This window comes from Piliocolobus tephrosceles, chromosome 17 (genome assembly GCF_002776525.5).
Source record: "Piliocolobus tephrosceles isolate RC106 chromosome 17, ASM277652v3, whole genome shotgun sequence".
Taxonomy (NCBI): Eukaryota; Metazoa; Chordata; class Mammalia; order Primates; family Cercopithecidae; genus Piliocolobus; species Piliocolobus tephrosceles.
The window spans coordinates 20,810,048-20,833,155 of record NC_045450.1 but is presented as its reverse complement, the minus strand read 5'-3'; the positions used below and the strand labels follow the sequence as shown (position 1 = coordinate 20,833,155).

Here is a 23,108-nt window from a genome sequence, read left to right as displayed (position 1 = left end):
TTTCTAAGAATTTAAGCTGTTACCTACTCAAAGCAACTCCACATTGAGAGAGTAAATGGCAGTGGGGTGGGGGGTTAATTCTAGGACTGTGGGTTATAAAAATCGGAAGACACTTGAAATACTCCCAGCACCCCAGGTAAAGGAGAGAAACCTCATTCTGCCTCTGGTTTCATAATAACCAGACATTGCTGGGTCAACGGGTCCTTGAACAGGCCAGTCATTTGATGCAAACACTTCTCTCACTGGCCAGAAGTGTCAGGGCACATATGATTTAAAAAAAAAAAAAGAAGAAGAACAAAAATTGGAAGCAAGGCCCACAGTCTTTTCATGAATCCTTTTGTGTTGGCACCATTCTTTGGAGACTGTCTTCAAGAATCATGATGTCCAAGGGATTTTAGTGTCATTGGGTCAACATCAAAAGGAGAGGGACAGGTTAACTAGTGCGTTAAGTAACCCTAGAATGTGTACATTTCTCCACTGTAAACTCTAGAATTAAAATCTAACCATTGCTCATGATCAAGTAGCTATTAACAGAAGTAGCTATAAATAGAAGTAAATATCAATCCATGTTGTTTTTTCTTTGAGTTCATGCTTCCAAGGACAGGAAACTTTATATCTTTTGTCCTTGGCCTTCTTCAGTACAAAAATACCCTTAAATGATTTTTAGTTCATAGCCAACAATCCCTTTAAATCGTGTTTGCTCACATCAGAGATGTGATCTTAATTGTCCACAATTCTTTTTCTTTTCTTAGCCCTTCCACACTAAAACACAATCCCATGACTGTCCACTTGAAACTTTCTTCCAGTAGTTTTCTTTAGAGGCCCAAGCTCTATTGGGATGAGGAGGATATACAGTTTCCAAGGCACCTTGGCTGGCTGGATAAACATTAGAATTTGAGAATACACCTTACCCCAAGTATATTAGTAATGGTGATGTACAAATGTACTTTTCCAACTCACTTCTGTAGGACTAATTTTCATAATTTCTTCAAACGATAGGTGAACCATGTATCTGCCCAAAATCCATAAGTTTTCCGCAGTGACCCATGAAACAGAGTCATCTACAAAAAAGAAAGAAATGAATAAACGAGTAAATAAACAAATAAAAGCCTTTACACTGGTATGTGATAGTCAACAGCGTCTTTGCTGTCAGGACCTCCTCCTTGCATTCATTAATTCTTTGTTTATTTTGTTTTTCACGGTTTTTTGAGATGGAGTCTCACTCTGTTGCCCAGGCTGGAGTGCAGTGGTGTGATCTCAGCTCATTGCAACCTCCACCTCCCGGTTCAAGCACTTCTCCTACCTTAGTCTCCCAAGTAGCTGGGATTACAGGCGCCCGCCACCATGCCCAGCTAAGTTTTGTATTTTTAGTAGAGACAGGGTTTCACCATGTCGGCCAGCTGGTCTCCAACTCCTGACCTCAGGTGATCTGCCCGCCTCCACCTCCCCAAGTGCTGGAATTACAGGTGTGAACCACCGCATCCAGCTATATTAATTTATTGTTAACTCATTCAACAACCATATATGTAGGGCCTACCTGTGAGATCACACGTAGGATGTGACCACAGATTCACACCACCTCAGACGTTGTTACTCAAGAGTGTGGTCTCTGGACTTCCAACATCAGTGGCACCTGGCCACTTGTTAGAAATGCAGATTATTCTTTCTGGCCAGGCACCTGTAATCTCAGCACTTTGGGAGGCTGAGGCAGGAGGACTGCTTGAGGCCAGGAGTTTGAGACCAGCCTGAGCAACATAGCAAGACCCTCATCTCTACAAAAAAAAAAAAAAAAAAGCCAGTGGCAGTGACATGCACCTGTAGTCCCAGCTACTCAGGAAACTAAGGAGGCAGGATCACTTGAAACCAGGAATTTGAGGCTACAGTGTGCTGTGCACTCACTGTACTGCACTCCAGCCTGGGCAACAGAGTGAGACCCTGTCTCTTTTAAAAAATAATTATTATTAAAAATAAATAAATAAATAAGAAATGCAGATTATTTTTAATACTTAAAACCCACAAAATGTAGTTTTTTTGTTGTTGTTGTTCAATTGGTTACTAAATAACCTGGAAACATGAGGCTAGGCACGGTGGCTAACGCCTTTAATCACAAAATCCCAGCTCTACTAAAAATATAAAAAAATTAGCCGGGTGTACTAGCGCCTGTAATCTCAGCTACTTGGGAGGCTGAGGCAGGAGAATCTCTTGAACCTGAGAGGTAGAGGTTGCAGTGAGCCGAGATCACGTCCCTGCATTCCAGCCTGGGCAACAGAGTGAGACTCTGTCTAATAATAATAATAATCTGGCAACATGAAATATGTTTGACTCTCTTGCCTCACTACCACTAATAATGATCATCCTCACTGATTATCACCATGTTACTATCCTTGAACCAAACCAAACTACTTGTAACCCCCCAAAACATTCTCCAAACCTTGGCTGGCCTTGGCCCCTTTCACCACCTACAATGCTTTTCCTTAACCCTTCTGCATCTAAATCCTACTTGAAGATCAAGCTCAAATTTTCCTCTCTCTTAAAGTCTTCTCTTATCTCCTTCACGAGAAGTATTTTCTCCCTCCACTGAATTCCCAGAGGACTCTCTCTGATACCCTGTTCTGGCTTTTGAAATTCCCCATCACTGAGATGTCAGTGGAACTTTAAAAACCATCAAGTTGGCTGGGTGTGGTGACTCACGCGTGTAATCCCAGTGCTTTGGGAGGCCAAGGCAGGTGGATCACGAGGTCAGGGGATTGAGACCATACTGGCCAACATGGTGAAAACCCATCTCTACTAAAAATACAAAAATTAGCCAGGCATGGTGGCGCACGCCTGTAGTCCCAGCTACTCAGGAAGCTGAGGCAGGAAAATCGCTTGCACCCGGGAAGCAGAAGTTGCAGTGAGCTGAGACTGTGCCACTGCACTCCAGCCTGAGTGACAGAGCCAGACTGTCTCAAAATAAAATAAAATAAAATAATAAAAAAAATATATATATATCAAGTCTAGGATCAGACTTCAAGTTTCACTGAGCTGGAATTGACTGCCAGTGCTCCCCAGTTCTTTAGCAGAAGACATTTACACACATCGACATTGTATTGGAGGCATTTGGGGAAAATGAAAGAAGTGGGGAGCATTTACAGTGTGCAATGACTCTAACACCAAGAGCTATTTGCAGAAGCCCTGGGCAATAACAGATGCCCAAATGAGATGGAGAAATAACTTTTGTATGGACTGATTCACAAGAACATATGGAGTGCCTCCCCCAAACCAGAAATCAACGATGTTGGGGTGACACAGGCAGACTCCTATGATCCTCTAGATGGGGACCCTGGACATTTGCCTTGCCTATATAGAGGGCTAGAAAATTTTGAGGCTAGAACCACACATTCACAAAAAACCAAGCTGAGTTGTTTATTTTTTAACTAATTACTAAGCATGAACTCTATTTCCACAGATCAATCATCCCCAAGCTTGGGATTTTCTTTTTCCTCTGTTATCCAGGCTGGAGCGCAGTGGGATGATCATAACTCACTGAAGCCTCGAACTCTTGCCTCAGCCTTCCTAGTAGCTAGGACTGCAGGCACACACCACCACACCTGGCTAATCTTTCAATTTTTTTTGTAGAGAGAGGGGTCTCAGTACATTGCCCAGGCTGGCCTTAAACTCCTGACCTCAAGCAATCCTCCTTCCTCAGCCTTCCAAAATGCTAGGATTACAGGTGTAAGCAACCATGCCTGGCCAGCAAGGTTGGGATATTTTTAACAGCCACCATATCTCCAGTTCCCTCAAGGGACTTCATGAAAAAATAAATAAATAAATAAGTCCTAACAGAATTAATTTTAACTCACTGTAGTTTAATAATGAAGCAAACCGTATAGGAATTTTAGAAGCAAAGTCTGTGCCTAATTAAACTCTGGCAATAAAGACAGAGAAGTCTGAAGGTTGAGTGGCTTTCTCATGGTTACCCAGTGTGAGACTCCGATTCCTGGAGGCCATAATTATGCACCAGGCAGAGGGAATTCTACTATGCATTTGAGACTTTGATTACGATCTTGTTTAATGTTCATTATGCACAAATCTTAGAGCTGAATTCCAGGAAAAGGATTGATTGGCATTCCCCATCCTCCAGCCCCATCTGCTCTCCTTATGTTTTCCCCACACAGAGCTCATTCCCATCTCAGGGCCTTTGTATTTCCTGGGATCTCTCTCTGGGATGCCCTTTCTCCAGAGCCTTACATGACTGGTTCCATCTCCTCATTTTGGTCTTGATTCAAATGTCACCCATTTGAGAGGTCTTCCCTGATTCCTTAGTCCAAGAGTTAGCAAACTGGTCCATGGGGCAAACTCAGTCCGCCACCTGTTTTTATACAGCCTGTGAGCCAAAAATGGTTTTTACATTTATTATTTTGGAGTTTTTTTAGAGACAAGGTCTCGCTCTGTCTCCCAGGCTGGAGTCCAGTTGCGCCATCATGGCTCACTGCAGCCTCAAACTCCTGGGTTCAAGGGATCCTCCCCGCCTCAGCCTCCAGAGTAGCTGGGACTACAGGCATGTACCAGCACACCGGCTAATTTTTTAAAAATTTTTTAAAAGATGGGGTCTTGCTATGTTGCCTAGGCTGGTCTTGAACTTTTGGCTTCAAGCAATCCTCCTGCCTGGGCCTCCCAAAGTGCTAGGATTACAAGCATGAGCCACTGCCCCCTGCCTCATTTTTACATTTTTTAAATGGCTGAAAGGAAAATCAAAAGAAAAATCCTATTTGGTGACACATGAAAGTTATACAAATTTCAAATTTCAGCATCCATAAAAAAAGCTTTACTGGGACACAGGCATGCTCATTCATCTATTGACTACAGCTATTTTCAAGATGCAATGTCAGAGCTGAATAGTTGAGGCAGAGATGGTGGGCTTACAAAGCCTAAAATATTTACCTGGTCCTTTACAGAAAACATTTGCCAAGCGCTCTTCTAGTCTAAAGTACCTATAATAATCCTTTCTGACTGGGTGCAGTGGCTCATGCCTGTAATCCCAGCATTTTGGGAGGCCAAGCCAGGTGGATCACTTGAGGTCAGGAGTTCAAAACCAGCCTAGCCAACATGGAGGAATCACATCTCTACTAAAAATACAAAAATTAGCTGGGCATGGTGGCAGGCACCTATAATCTCAGCCATTCGGGAGCTGAGACAAGGGAATCACTTGAACCCGGGAGGCAAAGGTTGCAGTGAGCCAAAATTGTGCCACTGCACTCCAGCCTGGATGACAGAGTAAGACTCCATCTCAACAAACTATTTTATTTTCTTCATAGCAGCTACCAGTATCTAAATTTCTAAGTTCTCTCTCTCTCTCTCTCTCTCTCTATTTACTTACATGTTTAAAATCTTTTCTCCACCAACCCTCCCACAATAAAACAATAGGGCCATAAGAGCAGAGACTTTGTTTTGTTTCCTTCTCTATCTTTAGCTATTGATAGGGGGCTTTTAAAAAGTTTATTCTGTTTACATTACTGACATTAAAGGTTAACAAATTGAAGCTATCTGAGAAATTGTTTGTACTGCTAATCTATATAGCCATTCTTTTCTATCTCTGTTTTGTTTTTGTTTTTGTTTTTTTGAGACAGGGTCTCACTCCATCACACAGGCTGGAGTGCAGTGGTACAATCCCAGCTCACTGCAACTTCTGCCTCCTGGGTTCAAGCGATTCTCCCGCCTCAGCCTCCTAAGTAGCTGGGGCCACAGGCGTGCGCCGCCATGCCTGGCTTTTTTTAATTTTTTTTGGTAAAGACAGAGTTTCGCCATGTTGGCCAGGCTGCTCTCAAACTCCTAACCTCAAGTGATCCGCCCGTCTCAGCCTCCCAAAGTGTTGGGATCACAGGCGTGAGCCACCGCATTCGGCCCCAATTTTCTTTTCTTTTCTTTTTTTTTGAGACAGAGTCTCACTCTGTCACCCAAGATGCAGTACAATTGCATGATCTCAGCTCACTGCAACCTCTGCCTCCTGGGTTCAAGTGATTCTCCTGCCTCAGCCTCCCAATAGCTGGGGTTATAGACACACACCACCATACTAGGCTAATTTTTTGTATTTATCGTAGAGAGGGGGTTTCTCCATGTTGGCTAGGCTGGTCTCGAACTCCTGATCTCAGTTGATCCGCCTGCCTCAGCCTCGCAAAGTGCCAGGATTACAGGCATGAACCACCGCACCCGGCCCACCAGGCCCCATTTTTAAGTGTATAATTCACATTCACATTATTGTGCAACCATCACCACCAGCCATATCCAGAATTTTTTGCACCTTGCAAAATTGAAACTCTACCACCATTCTAATTTCTGTCTCTATGAATTTGACTGCTCTAGGACACAAGGAGGCTTTAATCAACATCCATCAAATAAACAAATCCTGACCTACCTGCTTTGGTTGCCAGGATCCTCAGAGTTAAATTTCTGTGCTTTATTGCCTAGATTTCCTAACAAAATTCTCTTCTCTCTCTGTCTCTCTCTCTCTCTCTTTTTTTTTTTTTTTTTTTGAGGCAGCATCTTGCTCTGTTGCCCAGGCTGGAGTGCAATGGCTGGCACCATCTTAGCTCACTGCAATCTCTGCCTCCCCGGTTGAAGTGATTCTCCTGCCTCAGCCTCCTGAGTAGCTGAGATTACAGGTGCCCACCACCATGCCCAGCTAATTTTGGTATTTTTAGTAGAGATAGGGTTTCACCATGTTGGTCAGACTGGCCTCAAAGTCCTGACCTCAGACAATCCTCCTGCCTCGGCCTCCCAAGTGCTGGGATTACAGGTGAGAGCCACCGTGCCCAGCCTCTTCTCTCATTTTAATATAGATTTTTTAATACAGATTTTGAACTTGTAACCCTATTCAAGGTTCACATGGAATCTAAGTTACCATCATTATTTATATTCCACTAAAAAAATAAGACACAACATAGATTGTGAAATACAGAAATACAGACACATCATTATATCAGAGACTTCCACATGTGCAAATTGCATTAACAAAATGGGGTATGTGTTTTACTCCATAAGCCACATCAAACTGTTTTTCGAAGTGGTGGGAGGTAGTAAAAATCAGAAGAGAACAACATCAAATCCATGTTTTCGGAGATGAAGCACCTCTTTTGAAGATATTCTTCCCCCAGAAAGTGATCCCACCTCCAAGTACAGGCTCACCAGTGGCATTGGAGGATGTCTGCAATATCCCACTCATCCAGGAATAGAGAGCTCTCTGGGAATGAGCCGAGGTTTTGTCGTAGAGATCTTTGAACACTGCAGATCTAAATGACACAAACACGGGCATCAATTAATAACAAGCAGGTGGGGGCCACTTTAAAGAGGGAGTCACAACAGCAAATGTGACCCAAAGCTGTCTTGTGTTAAAACCCTTCCCTCTCCTAAATGTGGAGAAATAGGAACGCTTTTACACTGTTGGTGGGAGTGTAAATTGATTCAACCATTGTGGAAGACAGTGTGGCAATTCCTCAAGGATCTAGAACCAGAAGTACCATTTGACCCAGCAATCCTATTACTGGGTATATACCCAAAGGATTATAAATCATGCTACTATGAAGACATATGCACATGTATGTTTATTGCTGCACTATTCGCAACAGCAAAGACTTGGAACCAACCCAAATGTCCATCAATGATAGACTGGATTAAGAAAATGTGGCACATATATACCATGGAATACTATGCAGCCATAAAAAAGGGTGACTTCATGTCCTTTGCAGGGACATGGATGAAGCTGGAAACCATCATTCTCAGCAAACTATCACAAGAACAGAAAATCAAACACTGCATGTTCTTACTCATAGGTGGGAATTGAACAATGAGATCACTTGGACACAGGGAGGGGAACATCACACACCAGGGCCTGTCCGGGGGTGGAGGGCTGGGGGAGGAATAGCATTAGGAGACATACCTAATGTAAATGATGAGTTGATGGGTGCAGTAAACCAACATGGCACATGTATACCTATGTATCAAACCTGCATGTTGTGCACGTGTACCCTATAACATAAAAGCATAAAAAAAAAAACCCTTCCCTATCCTGAATGTAAATTAGTTCAACCATTGTGGAAGACAGTGTAGCGATTCCTCAAAGATCTAGAACTAGAAATACCATTTGACCCAGAATCCCATTACCGGGTATATACCAAAAAAAATATAAATCATTCTGTCACAAAGATAAATGCACACATGTTCATTGCAGCACTATTCACAATAGCAAAGACATGTAGTCAACCCAAATGCCCATCAATAATAGACTGGATAAAGAAAATGTGGTACATATATACCATGGAATACTATGCAGCCATAAAAATGAATAAGATCATGTCTTTTGCAGGGACATGAATGGACCTGGAAGCCATTATCCTCAGCAAACTAACACAGGAACAGAAAATGAAACTCCCCATGTTCTCACTTATAAGTGGAAGCTGAACAATGAGATCACATGGACACAGGGAGGGGAACAACACACACTGGGGCCTATTGGGGGGCAGGATGGGGGAAGGGAGAGCATTAGGAAAAATAGCTAATGCATGCTGGACTTAACACCTAGGTGATGGGTTGATAGGTACAGCAAACCACCATGGCACGCATTTACCTATGTAACAAACCTGCACATCCTGCACGTGTACCCCAGAACTTAATAATAAAAAATACCCCCCCACACACACTCCTTAGCTATATGTAGCTATTTTTCCCATTTTCCTCTTCCCCTTCACAGCTAAACACCTTCCAAAGAATATTCCATACATGTTGTCTCCACTTCCTCACCTCTTGGTCCTTTTTGGGGGAGGTGGGGGACAACTGTTGAGATATAATTCACACACCTTACAATTCACCCATTTAAAGTACAGAATTCAGCCAGGCACTGTGGCTTACACCTGTAATCCCAGCAATTTGGGAGGCCAAGACGGGCACATTACCTGAGGTCAGGAGTTCGAGACCAGCCTGACCAATATGATGAAACTGTGTCTCTACTAAAAATACAAAAATGAGATAGGCATGGTGGCATACACCTGTAATCCCAGCTACTTTGGAGGCTGAGACAGGAGAATCACTTGAACCTGGGAGGTGGAGGTTGCAGTGAATTGAGAGGGCACCATTGCACTCCAGCCTGGGCAACAAGAGGGAAACTCCGTCTCAAAAAATAAAATAAATAAATAAAGTACACAATTCAGTGGTTTTCAGCATATAAGATAAAGAGCCAAAGATGTTCCCGATGGCATCATTTGAGTCTCTGGATCCAGCTGTGTCTGAAGTCAGCCCTACGCCTAAAACTATTCAATTACATGTTCCAATAATACCCTTTTTGCTTCAAGCCAGTTTGAATGGGTTTTTCTGCCACTTGGGTTTACTGCTCACTCAGGTAAGCAGTAACCAATAAACTCTCTCTCCAATGATGTTCTCTTCCACAACCTGAATGAATGGCGGAGGGAGGAGACACTGAATTTAAAAAGAATAGTGTAATAGCCTGCAGAGCAAAAGGGTTTCATGTATATACATCTTAGTGAAAAAAACTGACACCCTAGAGAAAAGATGAAGTCAGTATACTGTCTGTTTCACCTACTGCCCTTTGGCTGCAAAAGATAAAAGGAATCTCCCACATTGTTATCATCATATTGGGCTTTTCCTTGTTCTAAATCATTTTTAGATTTAGAAAGAGTGTTTTATGGTCAGGTGCGGTGGCTCACGCCTGTAATCCCAGCACTCTGGGAGGCTGAGGTGGGCAGATCACAAGGCCAGGAGATCCAGACCATCCTGGCTAACATGGTGAAGCCCCGTCTCCACTAAAAATACAAAAAATTAGCCAGGCATGGTGGCGGGTGCCTGTAGTCCCAGCTACTCGGGAAGCTGAGGCAGGAGAATCGCTTGAACCCGGAAGGTAGAGCTTGCAGTGAGCCAAGATCGTGCCACTGCACTCCAACCTAGGTGACAGAGCAAGACCCCGTCTCAAAAAAAAAAAAAAAAAAGAAAGAGTGTTTTATGGCCATAAAGTACTATGATTAGTATAAAGGAGGAAGTTGGCGGTGGTTGCAATGCCTATGGCCCTTCAAGTCCTAGACCCAATCCTCGAATTTGGTTTACATCAAAGAGCAATTTCATGCAGGGCTGGCTGTAACCAACATACGCTGGCATGGCATCTCAAAAGGAGAAAAGTCCTCCTTTTTCAATGCTCTGTCACTCCTTCTGCTGTCCCTCAAGAAGGTCTCAGTTCAGTGCCAATGAGTCTTTCAAACACACTCAGACTGTTTTTACATCAATAGAACAAGACCCAGGTTCACAGCATTGGTGCTGTGGACTGAAAGTTTGCATTTCCCCAAATTTCATGTGTTGAAATCCTAACTCCCAACATGACGGTATTAAGAGGTGGAGTTTTGAGGAAGTGATTAGTTCATGAGGCTGGAAACCTCATGAATGGGATTAGTGCCCTTATAAAAGAGATCCCAGAGGGCTTGCTCACCCCTTCCACCACAAGGGGACACAGAGAGAAGGTGCCACCTATAAACCAGAAAGTGAGCCCTCACCAGACACCGAGTCTGCCAGTACCTTGATCTTGGACTTCCCAGTCTCCAGAACCATGAGAAATAAACGCTTGTTGTTTATTAGCCACATAGTCTATGGTATTTTTGTTATAGCAGCCCAATCTGACTAACACACTTAAGCAAGCAACATATCTAGCTAGGATTTAGTGACACTTTTTTCCCACTGTATTTGTTTATGTGTTTTTTTGTTTTGTTTTGCTTTTGTTTTTGTTTTGATACGGAGTCTCACTCTGTCGCCCAGGCTGGAATGCAGTGGCGCAATCCTGGCTCACTGCAACCTCCAACTCCCAGGTTCAAGTGATTCTCCTGCCTCAGCCTCCCAAATAACTGAGATTACAGGCACCCGCCACCATACCTGGTTAATTTTTGTATTTTTAGTAGAGACACAGTTTCACCATGTTGGCCAGGCTGGTCTCGAACTGCTGACCTCATGATCCACTCACCTCTGCTTCCCAAAGTGCTGGGATCACAGGCGTGAGCTACCACACCCAGCCTAACTACAGATTTTAAGCTTTTGCTCCAAAACATGCATATAAACCTGTCCCCACCTACCTTCTCCCTGCTGCTAGGTGATACCTCTTTGAATTCTCACTACAGCCCCTGAAGGATAGCATGATGAGTTAAGAAGGTGGGAGTAGCTAGTGTGGTGGCTCACGCCTGTAATCCCAGCACTTTGGGAGGCCAAGGCAGGTAAATCACTTGAGGTCAGGAGTTCCAGACCAGTCTGGCCAACATGGTGAAATTCCATCTCTACAAAAATACAAAAATTAGTTGGGTGTGATAGGAGCCCCTGTAGTCCCAGTTACTTGGAATTGAGGCAGGAGACTCACTTGAACCTGGGAGGCAGAGGTTGCAGTGAGCCGAGATTGCGCTACTGCACTCCAGCCTGGGTGACAGAGTGAAACTCCATCTCAAAAAAAAAAAAAAAAAAAAAAAAATTTGTGGGAGAAACCACTCACAGGTTCTTAAAGGCATCCTCGCGCAGGTCCCGAGGGAGCCGCTCTGTGATGTCTGGCTGGAGAAAGCTGCCTGAGGACCCCCTCAGCACCTTGCCCAGGATCTCCACACACTCCAGGGAGTTCATCACCTGGAAACACCTCTCTAGTGTGATGAGAAACAGGCTGCGGTTCACGCCAGGGCTCTGCAAGGCTCGTTCTCGAATCTCTCCTAAGTCGATGATGATGTCTTTCAGGTCCTAAAGCAATGAGAAAAGCCAGGGTCAGCTTGAGAACTGCCTCTCAATTTAGAAGCCCTGGGAGGGACCACACATTGCAACAGTGGGGAAAGTCAGGATCGCTGTTTAACATCATGCTGCTATATTGAAACTTCTAGAGCTTTCCATTCCCTGCAGAACAAAGTCAAGGCCTTTATCTGTTCCACTCACTCTGGAACCTTCCCACTCTCCAGATACACCGGACCAGCATAACTCAGGCCCTTGGTCTACCTGGAATTCTGCATCTCTCCTTTTTCTGGTGAAATCTAGCTCATCCTTTAAGGCTGGGCTCCATTGCCATCTCCTTGGTGAAGTCTCTGATCCCTCCAACTTCCTCCTTCAAATCAGATTTCCCTCCCTTATGTGCCCCCAGGTCATCTTGAACCAAACTCTATAATGCATTAAAGGGACCCATGTGTCTTTCCTCCAAGCCCGTGGTTCTCACCTCTGGGTGCACATCAGAATCACCTGGGGAGCTTTTTTAAAGTTTGATTTTAATGTTGAGACAAGGTCTTGCTCTGTCACCCAGGCTGCAGTGCAGTGGTGTGATTATAGCTCACTGCAGCCTCAACCTCCTGGGCTTGAGCAATGCTCCCACCTCAGCCTCCCAAGTAGCTGGGACCACAGGCACACACCACTATGCTCAGCTGTTTTTTGTAGTGATGGAGTTTCGCCATGTTGCCCAGGCTGGTCTCAAACTACTGGGCTCAAGCAATCTGCCTACAACCACCCAAAGTGTTAGGGTTACAGGTATGAGCCACCATGCCCAGCCCATCTGGGGAGCTTTAGAAAAGGACTGATTGGCCTGGCGCAGTGGCTCACATCTATAACCCCAGCACGTTGGGAGGCCAAGGCAAGTGGATCACTTGAGCCCAGGAGTTTGAGACCAGCCTGGGCAACATAGGGAGATCCCATCCCTATAAAACAAATTTTTTAAAATTAGCTGGGTGCGCTGGTGCACACCTGTAGTCCTAGCTGCTTGAGAGGCTGAGGTGGGAGGATCACTTGGGCTCAGGATATCAAGGCTGCAGTGAGCTATAACTACACCACTGCACTCCAGGCTGGATGACAGAGCGAGCCCCTGTCTCTAAGAAAAAAAAAAAGCCTCCATTTTACTGAGCATTGACTCTACTGTGCCAAGCTTGGAGCAAACATGCATCATCCGATTAATTCTCATGACAATCCTACAGGTTAATCCCCTGGGTACTAGGGTCAGACATTCCCAGGTTCAAATCCCAGGGCCTCCATTATCTGTATGTCCTGAGCAAATGACTTACCTTTTTTAAGTCCCAGTTTTTACGGTCTCAGAGGCCTTGCTTTGTGATATTCTTGGATCACTAACCTCATTTTGTGGAAATTAACTGTTTCTGTTTTTTGTCTCCCATCCAGACTGTGAGCTCCTTGAGGGCAGAAGGATCTCTGTGTCCACTGGTGCCTAGTAATTTTTATTAGTGGATGTTTATTGACCCAAACGATCAGGAGATCCTCAGATCCTCAATTAGGACCCCTCATTTCTTAGTACTCACAAAAATATGAATTAGGCCAGGCATGGTGGCTCACACTTGTAATCCCAGCACTTTAGGAGGCCAAGGCAGGCAGATCACTTGAGGCCAGGAGTTTGAGACCAGCTTGGTAAAATCTCATCTCTACTAAAAATACAAAAATTGGCCAAGCATGGTGGCACACACTTGTAATCCCAGCTACTTAGGAGGCTGAGGCACAAGAATCACTTATACCCAGGGGGCAGAAGTTGCAGTGAGCTGAGATTGTGCCACTGCACTCCAGCCTGAGTGACAGAGTAAGACTCTGTCTAAAACAAAAATAAAATAAAAAATTATAAGGCTCTTCATTTTAACTTTGGAGAAAGTAAGTGAGAAAACTTAGATCCTAAAAGCTCCCAGGGGGTTGGAGGAGGCAGAAGGAGAGAGGAAAAGACAATGAAGGGCCAAGGCCTAAGTCAGGCTCCATTTTATTCAATTCAACAACACCACGTGGTGCTGGACTTCCTCTATCCCCGGGATGCCAAGGGCGCCTCACCAAGAGGTCCTTCTTGTCTTCTAAGAGGCATTTCATGGCAGTGCGGAACTGCTGGGCGTCTGTCTTCCTCAGATCCTCCAGCAGCTTCTGGGGTTGGTGCAGACGCTGCTCCAGGTGGTTTTCCATGGCTGCCTGTATTGGGGGTGTTGGGAGAGTCGGTGAGAACAGAAAGAGCAGGAGCACATGGTCAGCACCATGGCCAGCGGCCCAGCCCGGCCACCTCATTCCCTGCAGAGACCACAACTGGTGGCCAGCAGTCTGGTTGGGCCAGCTCCAAATTTCCTCATTAGCCGCCAACATGTAAAAGTGAGGGGCCAGGCGCGGTGGCTCATGCCTGTAATCCCAGCACTTTGGGAGGCCAAGGCGGGTGGATCATGAGGTCAAGAGATCAAGACCATCCTAGCCAACATGGTGAAACCCCATCTCTACTAAAAATACAAAAATTAGCCAGGCATGGTGCATGCACCTGTAGTCCCAGCTACTCAGGAGGTTGAGGCAGGAGAATCACTTGAACCCGGGAGGCGGAGGTTGAGGTGAGCTGAGGTGGCACCACTGCACTGCACTCCAGCCTGGGCAACAGAGAGAGACTCTGTCTCAAAAAAAAAAAAAAAAAAAAAAAATCACTCATTATTTATCTGAAATTCAAATGAAATTGGACATCTGTTTTTTGTTTTTGTTTTAGAGACGGGGTCTTTCTCGGTTGCCTAGGCTGGAATGCAGTGGTATGATCATAGCTCACTGTAACCTCAAACTCTTGGGCTCAAGCAATCCTCCTGCCTCAGCTTTCCAAGTAGCTGGGACTACAGGCCACGCCACCACACTCAGCTAATTTTTTGTTTGTTTGCTTGTTTGTTTGTTTTTGTAGAGACAGGGTCTCACTATGTTGCCAGGGCTTGTCTCCAACTCCTGGTATCAAGCAGTCCTCCCACTTATGTCTCTCAAAGTGCTGGGATTACAGGCATGAGCCACCATGCAGAGCCACATCTGTATTTTTATTTGCTAAATCAGCAACACTTCTTCTGGGCCTCAATTTTCTCTGCAAAATGGAGGCAATAAGAGAATTTACCACATAGGGTTATTATGAGGATTCAGTGTGTAAAGTGTTTTTGATAGTGGCTAGCACACAGTAAGTGCTCAATAGTGCCAGCTATTATTCTCTATCTTGACCAAGGTGAATAATGGCTTACTTAGAGCCTCACCCCTAAAATGAAAGGTCCTGTGGGTAGTATCATGACTGTCTTGTTCTCTACTGAGACCTCAGTGTCTGGAGCCATGCCTGGCAGAAAGCAGTTGTTAACTCAGTAGATATTGAATGAATAAATGAATATGGTATATACACAGGAAGAGATATATCAGGTTAAAGTAGATACATCTCATGAGTATCCATTACTGCTAGAGAAAGGGGGCAAGCATTGCTTCTCCTTCAGTTGCCCTGACTGATGAAGAGAAGAAAAGCAGATGCCATGTGGGGCCAACAGCCACCTCCAGCTAATGGCTGTCCTGGGACCTGGCAGACAACAAGCTCTCTGAGTATATTTGTGACATCAATGTTGGTTGATGTTTCCATTTTCATTAAAACGCAACTGAAAATGGAAACAATGAAGACATATGTCAGAACTTTATTCATTAATTAATGACATAAATGGCCTTTTGCTAAACTGAATAATTGTTTCTCAATACTGAAAAAATTTTTCTCCAATTTTCTGTGTTATCCACAGTGTGATGAAAAAGACACAACATGCCACACTAGGCTAATAGTCGGGCAGGTGCTGTGCAGTTCACTGCAGTCACCACCGCAGGCATGAGCCCTATTGCCCCTTAAGGCAAATATCCTTTGCCACCTATCAACACGCTTGTGCTATTGTTTTCATTACAGTAGAGTTAAAAGAGGAAAAAATACATTTCTTGGACGCATGGTAGGAAGACTGATCACTATATCCAAATATCCACTCTCTCACTGCTCTTCATCAATTGAACCCTTCAACTTTTAGTTGGGTACATGTCTCCTTTGCAGTAAGATGCGACTATGGTGTGTGAGCCAAGCTAATGTGTGCAGAGGGAATTGTGTAACTTGCAAGTCATATCCTCAGAAGAGAAGATGCTTACCCTTGTCTTCTTCCCACCCCTCCCCTGGATTGGAGAAGGGATGTGGTGTTTCCACCACATGGGCAATAACTCCCCAGGAGATGACAAAGCAAAAAGATAAAAGGAACCTGGGTCCTTGGGTAACCTTATGGAATAGAGCTGCCTTTTCTCTGTGACTCTCCTACTTAGCTCTGGACTATTATATGAGAAAGAAACTAACTAAACTGTTTGAACTGCTGTCATCTGGGGGTCTTTTTGTTATAGCAGCTCAGCCTATGCCCTAATATACCATGTCTCCATCAAAGGTGGAAAAATGAAAGAGAGACAAAATAGCTTATATCATGTTTCAAGAAAAACTGGACAGAACCTTTTTCCTTGCAGAAGTAACGACTATCTCTACATCCAGCCCACTTCTCCAACTTACCTGGCCCCTGAGTTTGCAATCCCTGAGCACTGGGATAGGAACATACAGATGGGTCTCAGGTACACACCTGCAAGCTGGAGATGGTGAAGGCAACATTCCGGGAATTCAGATAGGCCAGAACTCTGTGGGACAGGTCATCCATCCACACGTGGGAGCTTCAGTTGAAGACAGATGGGAAAACATCACAATGACAGATTCTCCTACAAGCACTACTGTACTAGCTAAGTGCCCAGGGGACAGGTCAGGATGGACCAGGGGTGTTAGAAACTTTGTGCTTGGAAGTGGGAGGTTTCTCTTTTCTTTCTTTTTTTCTTTTCTTTTCTTTCTTTCTTTCTTTCTTTCTTTTATCTTTTCTTTTTTTTTTTAACAGGGTCTTGCTCTGTTGCGCAATCACGGCTCACTGCAGCCTCAATCTCCCCAGCCCAAGCGATCTTCCAACTTCAGCCACCCAAGCAGCTGGGATCACAGGTGCATGCCACCACACCCAGCTAATTTTGTCTATTTTTTGTAGAGATGGGGTCTCACTATGTTGCCCAGGCTGGTCTCAAACTCCTGGGCTCAAGCAATCCTCCCACCTTTGCCTCCCAAAGTGCTGGGATTACAGGAGTGAGCCACCATGCCCAGCCTGAAGTAAAATTTTCTTAACCAGGCACAGTGATAGGAGAGTTTCCAATTCTAGGAATCTGCCTGGATCCCATTCTCTCAAAGCCATTTCCCAAATTTCTAAGCTGTATGCAATATTCTAATTCCCGTAACAATCCACTTAGATTGACTACAATCCAAACTGATTGAGTTAGAAAGATGTACATTTAAAAAGCAGATGCTACGTCTACCATGAGAGGCTGGAATAGCATAGTTAAGCGTGTGGACTCCAAACTGGATTTGAATCCTAGTTTCATCACTTAGCTGTGTGGCTTGAGACAATTTGCTAAATTTTTTGTGCCTCAGTTTCCCTTTCTATGAAATATGGCTAACAACTGTGAGATTAAAATGTGTTCACACATGAAAACTGCATAAGGTAGTGCCCAACACACAGTAGATGCTCATGAATAGCCTTTTCTTTTTGTTTTTTTTTTTTTTTTTTTTTGAGACAGAGTCTCACTCTGTCACCCAGGCTGGAATATAGTGGTGCAATCTCGGCTCACTGCAACCTCCGCCTCCTAGGTTCAAGCGATTCTCCTACCTCAGCTTCCCAAGTAGCTGGATTACAGGTGTGCACCACCACACCCAGCTCATTTTTATATTTTTAGTAGAGACTGAATTTTGCCATGTTGGCTGGGCTGGGCTGGAACTCCTGGCCTTAAGCGATCCTCCCAACGTGGCCTCACAAAGTGCTGGGATTACAGGGATGAGCCACCATGCCCAGCCTATGAATAGCCTTTTTTAATCTTATGCTTGTTTGTTTGTTTTGAGACAGAGTCTCACTCTGTTGCCCAGGCTGTAGTGCAGTGGCTCAATCTTGGCTTATTACAACCTCTGCCTCCCGGGTTCAAGTGATTCTCCTGCCTCAGCCTCCCAAGTAGCTGGGACTACAGGCATGCAACACCATGCCTGGCTAATTTTTTTGTACTTTTAGTAGAGACAGGGTTTCATTATGTTGGCCAGGCTGGTCCCCAACTCCTGACCTCGTGATCTGCCCACCTCGGCCTCCCAAAGTGCAGGAATTACAGGCATGAGCCACCGTGCCCAGCCTGTAATCTTATAAAGAGACGGATGAATGGATTGATGGATGGATGGATGGTTAAATTAATAAATAAAATACTTAGACTGAAAGAACACATCCAAAAGTATCCATTGGTGTTATCTTAGGGAAAGGAGTGGCTATGGGGATCTTTCACTTCAACATAACTGGGTATCCCTGACATGGGGCCCCAAGACCCCTATTTCTTCTCCTTCATAGTACTCATCATATTAGAATTGTTCATTAATATTGGCATTTCCACACTACCTACCTCCCTGCCCCATGTCCCTGGTATCTCTCTATATGCAGCTTATAGCATAAAAGTAAAGGGAATGGGTCCTGGAGCCAGGCCACTGGTTCACATGCTAGTTGTGTGGCCTTGATTTACCCTTCCTGGATCTCAGTTTCACCGTTGTGTGCAATGGGATAACAACAGGACCTACCTTGTGTGGCACTTGTGAGGATTAGATTGTTTCTATACCAAGCACTTAGTACAATACCCACTACATAGAAAGCACTCAATACATTTCAGCTCTTAGGCCGGGCACAGTGGCTAATGCCTATAATCCCAGACTTTAGGAGGCTGAGGTGGGCAGATCACCTGAGGTCAGGAGTTTGAGACCAGCCTGGCCACCATGGTGAAAACCGATCTCTACTAAAAATACAAAAATTAGCCGAGTGTGGTGATGGGTGTCTGTAATCCCAGCTACTCAGGACGCTGAGGCAGGAATATTGCTTGAACCCCGGAGGTAGAGGTTGCAGTAGTGAGCCAAGATAGCACCACTGCACTCCAGCCTGGGCAACAAGAGTGAAACTCCGTTAAAAAAAAAAAAAAAAAAAATCGGCTCTTATGCTAGAGTGAGGAGGAATGATGTCTGTGGAGCAAGGGTGTTGACTTTTAAAACATTGTGCATTGATTGACATTTTTTGTAATGAGCACATATTACTTTTTACAATTAAGAGACTTCCATTAAGAATTTTTATTAAAAATCTATCCCATCCCTTCCCCTCTCCTCTAGGGCAGGTTACCTTTGAAACTGTATGAGATCCAGCAGTGCTACAATGGGAATAAAATGAAAAGACATCTTTAAAAGGAATCATTCCAGAGAGATCACAGCCGCATTCTGTTTGAAATTCTTAGAAGAAGCAAGTGGAGACCAAGGGGGCACATTACCATTCAGATAGCTTCCATCTATTATTTCTTCCTAAAAGGCAAAGAGATAACATCAAGTATAACATCCAAAAGTTGGCAATTCCAGTAGAGGGGATTCTGATTAAGAGAAAATAGAATACTCACCGCCATTTTTTGCAACAATGGATGCAAATCTGTAAGAAAGCCATTGAATGTATAACTAGAATTGAATTGTGTGACCTTCAAAACTACAAATACAGGTTAGGGGAAAAGCCCCAGAAAGCCACTCATAAGGGAAATTTTTAGTGAATTTGAATTATAACTGTCCACTCTGAGAAAACAGTGGCTTGAAAAATCCTCTTAGAATAATCCTGAAAAATCATACATGCACACATTCACCCCCCCCAAAAAAAACAACTTACAGCATCATGTACCTAATGTATCTATCCCACCGCATTCCCTAAACTGTGTGGAAACCACAAAGGGTGATTCTTCCCTCAGGACTTACCCTGCCTGGAATTTGGCACTGTATGACTCGACACTCCATGACTCAGAAAAAGGAATAGGAAAAGGGAGTATGTTGTGGGTTCCTGAGACATTCTCCTGTAGTTAATTTAAGCATAGAAGTGATTCAGGTTTTAAAAATATACATATATATATATATACACACACACACATATTTATATATGTATATAAACATACATATATATATAGACATTCAGAAGACAAAAGGAAAACCAAGTAGACCCAGAATCCCTTGAAATCTTTTTTAAAAATAATTTTAAAATTCACCTACTTTCCTCCATCTAAACCCGCATTCTAGTCTAAGACACTACCATCTCTCTCCTTGGTGACTACAATGGCCTGTTTATCTTACCACTACCTCTGACTCCTCTCAATCCAGCAAAAAGGCATGGTCAAAAGTAGACTCTGGGCCAAGCATGGTGGCTCACACATGTAATTCCAGCACTTTGGGAGGCCAAGGTGGGGGAATCACTTGAGGTCAGGAGTTCGAGACCAGCCTGGCCAACATAGTGAAACCCTGTCTCTACTAAAAATACAAAAATTAACTGGGTATGGTGGCGCATATCTGTAGTCCCAGCTACTTGGGAGGCTGAGACAGGAGAATTGCCTGAATCTGCAAGGTAGAGGTTGCAATGAGCCAAGATTGTGCCACTGCACTCCAGCCTAGGCAACAGAACGAGACTCTGTCTGAAAAAAAGTATAGACTCTATTTTATCTGCAAGAAATGTATATACAGAATATAAAAACTACTCTTAAAATTAAATAAGAAGATATACAAGCCAAGGGGAAAAAATGTAAAAGCAATATGAAGTTGGCCAGGTGCGGTGGCTCACGCCTGTAATCCCAGCACTTTGGGAGACCGAGGCGGGCAGATCATGAGGTCAGGAGATCAAGACCATCCTGGCTAACACGGTGAAACCCCGTCTCTACTAAAAATACAAAAAAAATTAGGCAGGCGTGGTGGCACACGCCTGTAGTCCCAGCTACTTGGGAGACTAAGGCAGGAGAATGGCGTGAACCCGGGAGGCGGAGTTTGCAGTGAGCCAAGATCACGCCACTACACTCCAGCCTGAGTGACAGAGCAAGACACTGTCTCAAAAAAAAAAAAAAGATACGAAGTTAAACTTCATAAAAACAGATGTAAAAATAGCCAATAAGCACGTAACTGATTATCACAGCTAACAAGAACTAGCAAATTAAACCCACAACGAGACCACTATAAAGTCATTAGAAGGGGTAAAAATTTCAAAGACTGACTATCAAGTGTCGGTGATGATATGGAACAACAGGAACTCTGATACAGCTGCTTGGGAAAACTGACAGCGTCTTATAGACTTAAATATACAATAACCTATGATCAAGACATGCCACTCCTAGGTGTTTAAGCAAGAGAAATGAAAACATGTCTATACAAAGATTTGTATAGCTTCATTCATAGTAGCCAGATATTGCAAAGAATCACATATCCAATAACAGGTGAAAGGTTAAACATGGTATCTCCATTCAGTGGATACCATTCGGTAATAACAATAAAAAGAAATTAGTTATAATTTTATTCTAGCTATGATGGAGTAATTGCCAATGGGTAAACCTTCCTGCCTTAAACAATTAAAAAACTGGCTGAAATATGTGGACGCAAAGGTTTTTCAGACATTGGGCAGCAGGTAGCACAAGACTGAGATCCCTGAGCAAGGAAAGCAAACAAGCTGAACTCTATAATTGCTCCTGCTCAGTGCCTGAAGTCTCCAGCCCATAGCACAAGGAGGGAGAATTCAAACAGAGCCTACAGGTCTCACTGAGCAGAAGAGACAGAGTGGAACTTCAGAGAAATCAAGGCAGCTAGAATCCATAGGAAGAATACTTGGAGAGGAGGAAGTTGCACAGAGAGAAAATTCTGGAGATCTGAAGAAGGGTCTTTTGAGTCTTTGGCTGAATATTTATCTACCCATGCTTGTAAGAAGCCACCTGAGGCTGGAGAATGAACCACCCGTATGCAGAGCAATCCTTGGACCTCACGGGGGATTGAGAATAGCTCCTACAAGCTGCAATGGAAAAATCTCCAAATACACTGGGCATCAGGGTCAATCAGCAAAGAATAATTACCTCCATGATAGGCCAAATTAGCCCTAGACTAAAGTTTATTCCAGATCCGCCCTAACAAAGCTCAAAAGCAAGTCTTGGAAGGATCTAATTGATTCCAAGTAACTGAATTGCATTCCAGAACAAAACCCAACAATATTTAAAGCAGTATGATAAAACCCAGAAACTTTAGAAAACCAGAAGATGGAGCAAGAAAAAAAAAGAAAAAGAAAAAAAATCCAGAGACTCCATCTCAAAAAAAAAAAAAAAAAAAAAAAAATCCAGCAATGTAAAATCCAAAGTGTACAGCATCCAATCAAAAATTACCAGGCAGGCTAGGCACAGTGGCTCATGCGTGTAATCCCAGCCCTTTGGGAGGCCAAGGAGGGTGAATTGCCTGAGCTCAGGAGTTTGTGACCAGCCTGGGCAACATGGTGAAACTCTGTCTTTACCAAAAAATGCAAAAATTTGCCAGGGATGTAGCAGGTGCCCAGCTACTCAGGAGGCTGAGGTAGGAGGATCACTGAAGCCTGGAAAGTTGAGGCTGCAGTGAGCCGTGATTATGCCACTGCACTCCAACCAGGGTGACAGAGTGAGACCCTGTGTCAAAGAAATTTTTTAATAAATAAATAAAAATTACCAGGCATACAAGGAAGCAGGAAAATATGGCTGGTTGTCAGGAGAAAAATCCAATCAATAGAACAGATCCAGAAATGACACAGAAGATCCAATTAATGGACAAGGATATTTATTATAAATACACTCTGTAAGTTCAAGAAAGTAGGGAAAACAGTGAGCATGTTAAAGGGAGAGACATGGTAGGTACAAAATAAACCCCAAGATGAACTTCTAGAGATAAAAATACAATATATGAAATGAAAAATACATTGGATAGAGTTAACAGCATATTAGACACTGCAGAAGAAAAATTAGTGAACTTGAAGTCATAGCAAAATAAATTATCCAAAGTAAAATGCAGGGGGAAAAAGACAGAAAAAATTAAGAGGGCTCTGGAGCAATATGAAACTATTTGAAATATGTGTAATTGGAGTCCCAGGAAAGGAGGGGGTGGCAGAAAAGTATCTGAATAAATCATGAGCGGGGCACAGTGGCTCATGCCTGTAATCCCAGCACTTTGGAAGGTTGAGGTGGGCAAATCACTTGAGGCCAGGAGTTCAAAACCAGCCTGGCCAACATGGTGAAACCCCATCTCTACAAAAAAAAATTAATTAGCTGGGTGTGGTGGCTGTAATCCCAGCTACTCAGGAGGCTGGGGCACAAGAATCACTTGAACCCAGGAGGCAGAAGTTGTAGTGAGCCAAGATTGCACCACTGCACTCCAGCCTGGGTGACAGAGCGAGACTGAAAAAGAGAGAGAGAGGAAG

At 43.8% G+C, this 23,108-nt stretch overlaps 1 protein-coding gene across 1 annotated transcript in view; it reads right to left on the bottom strand.

Moving 5' to 3' along the window:
- OTOA (otoancorin) overlaps positions 1-23,108 on the bottom strand; it is a 97,825-nt gene that overhangs the window by 62,460 nt on the left and 12,257 nt on the right. The window contains exons 2-10 of the mRNA XM_023225034.2: positions 19,628-19,722; positions 19,285-19,313; positions 19,162-19,192; positions 19,017-19,044; positions 16,374-16,461; positions 13,798-13,929; positions 11,507-11,742; positions 7,165-7,268; positions 961-1,061 (exon numbers count right to left, since the gene is read on the bottom strand). Of these exons, the coding sequence (XP_023080802.2) occupies positions 961-1,061; positions 7,165-7,268; positions 11,507-11,742; positions 13,798-13,929; positions 16,374-16,461; positions 19,017-19,044; positions 19,162-19,192; positions 19,285-19,313; positions 19,628-19,718 (840 nt within the window). The 5' untranslated portion in view covers positions 19,719-19,722. The remainder of the gene's footprint in view (positions 1-960; positions 1,062-7,164; positions 7,269-11,506; positions 11,743-13,797; positions 13,930-16,373; positions 16,462-19,016; positions 19,045-19,161; positions 19,193-19,284; positions 19,314-19,627; positions 19,723-23,108) is intronic.